This window comes from Brachycentrus maculatus, unplaced genomic scaffold, assembly GCF_059751285.1.
Source record: "Brachycentrus maculatus isolate JH-2025_06_01 unplaced genomic scaffold, ASM5975128v1 h1tg000043l, whole genome shotgun sequence".
NCBI lineage: Eukaryota > Metazoa > Arthropoda > Insecta > Trichoptera > Brachycentridae > Brachycentrus > Brachycentrus maculatus.
In genome coordinates, this window is record NW_028280797.1 from 1,033,325 (window position 1) to 1,041,290 (window position 7,966).

At 36.3% G+C, this 7,966-nt stretch overlaps 1 protein-coding gene across 1 annotated transcript; it reads left to right on the forward strand.

The window, feature by feature from the left end:
• Positions 1 to 2,553: 2,553 nt before the first annotated feature.
• On the forward strand, positions 2,554 to 7,148 carry LOC148312330 (uncharacterized). Its single transcript, XM_088277491.1, has 2 exons — positions 2,554 to 2,695; positions 5,536 to 7,148. Exon 2 carries the CDS (start codon positions 5,576 to 5,578, stop codon positions 6,947 to 6,949), a length of 1,374 nt encoding a protein of 457 aa, XP_088133617.1. The 5' UTR covers positions 2,554 to 2,695; positions 5,536 to 5,575; the 3' UTR covers positions 6,950 to 7,148.
• The last annotated feature ends 818 nt before the right edge of the window (positions 7,149 to 7,966 follow it).

Sequence of the window (7,966 nt, forward strand, 5' to 3'; positions counted from 1 at the left end):
TGGGTGGAATTGGTGAATGTTACACGTGTGTAAAGTGATCACAGTCGAAATACGATCCCTCAGACGAATGTGTGGCAAAACGATGTTTGATAGATGTTCGAATGATGAAATATGGAAGGAATGCAAGGCTGAGATAAGCTTTATCGATAAAATTAAGAAAGCTGTGTTGAGATGGTTTGGACATGTGGAACGTATGAGTGAGGAAAGAACGGTTAAACAAATTTATGCGGCGAATATAGTTGGAAAAAGAAGCAGAAGAAGACCGAGGAAAACTTGGCACAATCAGGTATGTCAAATACTTGAAAGCGGCCGGGTCAGGAGTCGTAATAATCGTCGAGTATGTATGAGGAGATGCGTTAATGTAGAAGAAGCGAAGAATGTTTGCAAAGACAGAGTGGTGTGGCGTTCGATTCTCTCTGCCTACCCCTGCGGAGAAGCGGCGTGGTGGTTAGTTAGACTTTTTGTTCCAAGGTAAAGTTCGACCAACGCACAGAATGCCTTCGCAAAAGGGTTAAAGGCACGTGCCCGCCACGTGCGAATGCTCTCTCATTACGTTTAAGGTAGGCCATAAAGCAGGGCGCGCCCGCAAACGGTTTCATAACATAACTGCTGGCCATAAAACGGCTCGTTAGGTCACCATTAAGGTTTTGACGGGATTAACGTGAAAAAGCGGGAAAAATAAACGCACTAATGGCCGCCGGCGCGGGGTTGCCAGAAGCGATAATTATTATTTTTTAATTCCGCGCGATTAGACAGGTGATTTGTATGTAATTATTATTCAGAATTTACTTAACTTTAAAAGGATTTATGTGTCTAATTGATCTCGCGAGTATTACATGTTATTTATGTCGTAAAATTAAATAAATTATAAGATGTAAGGGCTTTGGAACAGGTAGATAATTTCGTATATTTGGGTAGTATGTATTCGAGGAATGGAAAGATTGATAAAGATATAAAATGGAAAGCGAATGCTGGAAACAGAATAAATGGTATACAGAAATCAGTTTTTAAAAAAAAATACTTTTAGTTATTTTTTATACAATTTCTATTCATTTCTACTCAATACAATCTAATAAATTTTAGTTGCTCAGAGCCTCTCCAAAAAAGGGATAGAGCTCTTGTGCTTGGAGAAGGAAAAACCTATTAGCTTAACTGGCAGTACAAAACGGAGTCCTGGTTCCAACCCTAATATATGGAAGCGAAGCATAGAGTAGGCAAATGAAGGATGGGCAGACTGGATGCAGTCGAAATACGATCCCTCAGACAAATGTTAAGTTAGTTACTAACTAACCGCTTACTCGCAGAGGTACGCAGAGAGAAGAGATCGCTACACCAATCCGTCTTTGTAAACATTCTTCGCCTCTTCCACATCCGTGCATTTTCTCATACATACCCGTCACATGATTTTTATACAGTAAAAATGGCAGTATAAGGTATCTTAACATGATATGAAACATATATTGTTCTTCCCTTTATATGAAAGAAGATGAAAGTCTGAGCATCTCAGGGCTTACGACTTGACATTTGGCTGGCTTAAGCGATCACTTTATACATTTATGTAATGTTCGCCACTCTGCCCAATATTGAATATCCGTATAGAATTACATTAAAACTTGAAACCAGTGTACTTAAATATATTATATTAATTATCCGTATAGAATTACATTAAAACTTGAAACCATATATTTAATGGTTTTATAACCTTTTGCAAACGTTCAAGGTTTTTAATTCATTTGTAAAGTATGGACGTTTGCAGCGCCATCAGTTGAGGAATTGGTGAAGTATTTATAAAGCTTGTTCCGTTTGAACATAGGTAGATTCAAACTGAATTATTTCACACATATTTTTCAGGAGACAGAGTTTGAAATGACAGTCATTTATTTTACATTTTTCTATTTTGACCAATTTTTTATTGGTAATAATATTCAAATTATTTATTATATCAGACACTGAATTATTCTCCATAAATAAATCCATAAATTTATCCAAAAAAATTAACAAATTTCTTAAAAAAAATCATATTTATACAGTAAAATAAATCGGGTACTCATACTTGATATTACACAGTTATAAATTTAATACGCAAAGCAAACATTGGAATAGTTGTTTTATTATTTTAATTATCATTTTCTATTTATTTCATTTCTATTCACCCCACACGTGAAGGGAATATAAAAACAAAAAAAATTGTATTCATTTTAGGGTCTTCATAAAAAAACTGTTTTTTTTTAAAGAAAACCTCTTGATTTAAAAAAGAACAGGATCTGTAGATAATGCCAATATTTAGTTTCAATGTAAATAAGATTAATGAAACCCGTTGTTTTTAAACTCAATATACTAAATTCAGATAGAAGGCACATTTGAAAAAAATGTTTTTAACATAAGATTCATGGATTTTTGAAAAGGAAAACTCAAATCTCCGCTTAACTCAGTTATAAAAGGAAATTATTGAGGTAAGAACTTTAAATGCTTAACTTTTAATGATACCACTGGCAGCCCCAATTTTGATATCCATAAATACAATAAAGGAAGAAAGCCAGCCGCCATATTGTCATACTACTGTCAAAAATGGTTATTGCTATATAAAATAGTTAGTCTGTGGTTATTGCCCGTGAATTATCTGTGTTAGTTTCATTTATTTATTTTTAACTAAAGTTACAAAGGTTAGGAGTGCGGTAGTGGCAGCCGGAGCAATGTAATTATTTAACAATGTTTATATATAATACTCCTAAATTTCTAAATAATTGTTAGAACTTAGGAAATCCCAAGAACCATATCAATATTGACGTGACAATTTTGGTTCTTTGCGCTGTGATATGTGTTTATAAAGTTGATTATATCATTCGTTAGCTGTGTAATACTTGCATAAAAGTATATTTCTCTTATAGTACTATGTGTGAGTACTGTATTAATTCATTAAGACTGAATTTTTAATATGAATGTCTTAAATATTTCATTACATTCGTTTTGGCAGTTCAAATCAGCAAATGTCACATGAGCTTAAGTTTTTTTTATATAATAAGGAGAAATATTTGTGTTCTTATTATTTACACAAATATTTAAATTTTATACTATTTCTGTGAGCCTAAGCGGCTCATTATTAGAAATACGTATCGAATTGTGGTAGAGTGGGTTCGAACCGATTGTTTTTTACTCCGTGACACTAACCATGGGACCATAACCTGACACCAGGTAATCTCTCATAGTGGAGAACTTCCAAAAGAAGTTTCTGAGGTATCTCTACATGAGAGAGTACGGCTATTATCCTCGGCTCTACCCGACCCAGTTCCTCCAGGGTATGCTCGGCTACAACAGTTTAGGGACTAGAAGGAACGTGTATTTTACTACGCACTTTTATTGATTATTGCGCGGTATAATCGATAATTCTGAAATTATGCAGAGCATTGGTCTGTATGTTCCCGATAGTTACCTAAGACAGCGTCGGCATAGATTGTTTCCCATTCCTAAATACAGGAGCAACCTGCCGATGGTTATGCCTGTAGGAAGAGCTACCGCTATGCTGCACAATATCACGACAGATATTGATCTGTTCCATGTGTCTGAGAGGGTATTCCGAAGTGGGATTTCCCTACAACTTACACAAGATTCTTTTTACTCTCTTTATGAATTGTGTTATTAATATATGTAATAAAATGCCTAGGTACCTACCTATACATTTTATTAAGTACTTACAAATAGTACCTACATTAAACAGTTCTACCACCAGATGTCGCATGCGTCGCACTGAATAAAATAAAAGACATCAGATAGAAAAATATAATATTCCGAACTGTCAGAATCAGATAGATACATAGAAAAATATTATAAAGATAAATTAAGAATAAATTTTAATTATAAACTTTAATTACAAAGCAACACATTGTTTATTTTATTATTATACACCCACTTTACATATTATTTACACCCAATTTACGAAGGAAAATATTACCGCGTTATATATATACTTGTCTTAAATATAAGTTTGATATGTACAGGGTGGCACTAAATTAATCACTCCTTCGAAAGTTGCCATAATTTTTGCAAATGGCATCGTACGTCAATCATATTTGACATTTGTGAACTAGACAGCTGCAGTGTGCAAACAGATTGATAAAACGGGCACAAATGTTTATCAACACTGGCAGCAGCAACTTGACGGATATCACCTTTCCCACTTATTTCCGTTGATTTTCATTATTTTAAATCTTATTTACTGTAACTGCAGACATTTTATTTATTGTTTCGGCATTAACTTTGTGGTAAGACATGTTACAATGATTAAAGAAAACACTTCGTTTTTTACCACTTGAGTTTTATTATAGACTACATGTTTCAGAAGTTAAACTTCCATCATTCAGGTCTGTGTAATAACTAAGAAGAAGTTTAACTTCTGAAACATGTAGTCTATAATAAAACTCAAGTGGTGAAAAACTAAGTGTTTTCTTTAATCATTGTAACTGCAGACAGTTGGTAGAATATCATATTGAATTGTTGGGTAATATATCCAAAATTAAACTGGGTTATTGGATTGAATTCTACTTTTATTTACGTATATATGATAATATGTGACGCATTTCTTCTTATTAAGACATTATCAAATGGTCGGTGTTTGATAATGTCTTAATAAGAGGAAACTCGTCACATATAACTCGTCACATATATATGAAAATAATAGTATAATTCTATCCATTAACCTTTTAAACGCGTTAACTTTGTTCCTAAGAGACGCCCGTGCGCGGCGGTATTTCGCCGTTTTTTAAATGATTACTTTTATCATGTATTTAGTTAAGAAACGATTTATTTTCCTAAACAAAAACGTTCAATGGGATTCATTGTGCCTTTTTGGTACTCTATAATACACGTGTGTCACATTATTATTGAAATATATCGTAATATAAACAAATTAGATCGTAACATAAATAAATCAAAGCACGCATCGTGTGTCACTCTTACCCACTGGCGATGCGTAGCGTCAAGAGTGAGACAGATATAGGGCATGATTATGGCGCGGACTAATTACCGACCGCAAGAAAAATCAGGGATCTGTTGTTTTATTTATCCTTGTGATGTTACAAATTATTAGTCAGATATTTCAACAGATGTCATAAGGCCGAGGATTGACGTATTATTTTATCCAAAGTTCCACACCATGAAAAAATCCCTCCAAGTTGAACTGAGGTTCGAAACTTGGAGAAAAGTGAAAACACAAACGCTTATGTCAGCCGCGTATGGGGCATGTCTTGTAAAAACACAAACGGTTATGCGAGCCGCGTGGATCCGGTTAACTGTGTTTAATTTTTGGATATATTACCCAACAGTAAATTTTTTTATTTTATTTAGTAAAAAAGTTTTCCAAAAACAAAATCAGATAATTATTTTGCGTCACCTTAAATTTGTTAGTATACTGCAGCTGTAAAAATTATAAAATCTCCCGATACGGTGATTAATTTTGTGCCATCCTGTATATGTTAATTATCAAATAAATTGAATTGAATGATGTTATAAAATTGATGGATGTAATATTTTAATTTTCAGTTCTCGCGACGCCGTCTGCCGATGATGATCAAAGTCGAAGATGAATACTGAAAATGTGAAAGTAGAATATGGCCCCGAAATGTCGGAGCCCTTCCACCATCAGATATTTTACAACATAGAAGTGGAAACTGATCCGCTGTCGGAGAGTCCCGGAAAAGAAGACAAAACTGTGGAGGAATCGGAAGGAGAGGGTTCCTCCATCGCGGAAGACGACCATTGGGACGACATGACCGTGTCGGAGAAGCTGGTCAAGAAGTTCGACCAGGACTCTTCGAAGCCGGACTATTACATGGTTCTGAGCAATACGACCACCAATCAAGAGAGATATTGCTGTTTGTCTTGCGGCGCTCAGTACAGCAAGCTCAAGCGTCTCGTCAAGCATAAGTTAACTCATCTCTCAGATACGGCTGATCCTCTGGGCGCAGACGGAGGCAAGCAATGCAAGTTCTGCCCTAAAGTTTACAAGACGCAGCCGCAGCTGAGAACGCACATAAACTCGGTGCATCTCAGCCACCGAGATTTCCGCTGCACTCTCTGCAATAAATCCTTCGCGCAGATCGGACACTTGAAAACGCACCAAGTCACGCACACGGGCGAAAAGCGATACTCTTGCGACGTCTGCGATAAAAAATTCAAGCAAAGCGGCCACTTGTTGAATCACAAGCGCGTCCATACGGACGAACGCAAGTTTGTATGCCCCATATGCGGCAAGGGATTCAAGCAAAACATCCATCTGAAGAGTCATATCAAAACGCACACGGGCGAAAAGGACTATCTGTGCATTCTCTGCAAGAAGTCTTTCAAGCAGAGCGGGCATCTTCAAATGCACATGCGTACGCACACGGGCGAGCGGAAGCACGAATGCCACATATGCAAGATGCGCTTCAAGCAGTCGGGACACTTGCAGTCTCATCTGCGTACTCACGAGAAAGCCAATAGGCCGCCTGTCGCTAAAAATATGAAGAAGAATGAAGTCGAACCTAAGGACTTTCAAAATTTCCCTTTTACCTGTCCGATTTGCACCATGAAGTTCAAATTGAATCGATACTTGCAATCGCACGTCAAGATGCACGAGCGGACTAAGCTGGAGCGTAGGAAATTTCTCAGAATGAGAAAATCGGTACCGTCGGACGACGAAACCGACATTGAGAGCGATGAAGAGAACCGCATAGTCCTGGACGATGAAGAAGACGAAGACGAAGAAGGGGTAGAACCCGAGGAAATTGAAATAATCTACGACGGACCTTCGCCGAGAGACGAGACGGAAGATTCAGAGAGCAAGGACGGTGACAAGTGTAAGGCAGAAAAGGAAAAAGACTCTGCTGATATAAATTACGAAATTGTCGCGACAGAGAATGCCAAACCGTCGGAAAGGAACGTCGTTATCATCAAACGGTGCAAGCAAACGAAATAGTTTACTATTTGCAGATTGAAACATTCGAACAATGAACGTACTGGGACATTTTTGATTTAGATCGAGGGTGGCCAACCCGCTGCGGCCTTCCGGGTGTCTACTTGCGACCCGCGGAGCAAATCACACGTTTTTGCCTTTAGTGTACACATAACCACCAAAAGAACATTCCATCGTGCGTAGTTCGTATCATATCATGGGAGTATTTCACTATCCTGACAATTTCAAGACCCATAATGGCGTCAAGTAGTAGAGAAGTTGGACTAAAGAAGAGAAGAGTAACAGAAGAACTGACAAGTTTTTAAGACAGATGGACCATAAACTATTTTTTCGTGGAATTTAAAACTAAGCCAAAATGCCTGATATGCAATGATTCTGTTTCTATGTTGAAAAAGTATAACATTAAACGGCATTACGAGGCTAAACATGCAAATAATTTAGAAAAGCACCTATATATATATATATATATATATATATATATATATATATATATATATATATATATATATATATATATATATATATATATGTGCTGCTGAAAATGTTGGCCACCCATGATTTAGATGTTATATACTACTCCATCTTTTCTCACCTAAAAATCTGTCATTTTTTAAGGTCGTAGGACTATAAAAAAAGTCCCAAAAGTGACTCAACTCGACCATAGATGGTGTCGAAGACTCGCATGTGAAAGTAGGTGTCAATTGAAAGATATACATGTCGTAGTCATACAGGAGAAAGTGACCAAGTGCATTTTTTTACAAAAAACGTGATCATTGACTATTTGATATCTTACTAGCTTAATATTGCCCTGAAAAACATCCCAAAGGATTTTAAACTTGGAAGTATAATATATTGACTTGTTAAAAATGACTAATTGCATTGATGTTTATTTTGTTGCCAAGCAAAAGTGTCTTAAATGGCCCTCCTGAACATTTTACGTTTTGTTAGTTGGTCACTTTCTCCTGTATGACTACGATACATAAATATATATAACTTCAGAAATTTGAGTAGTGTGGTTGT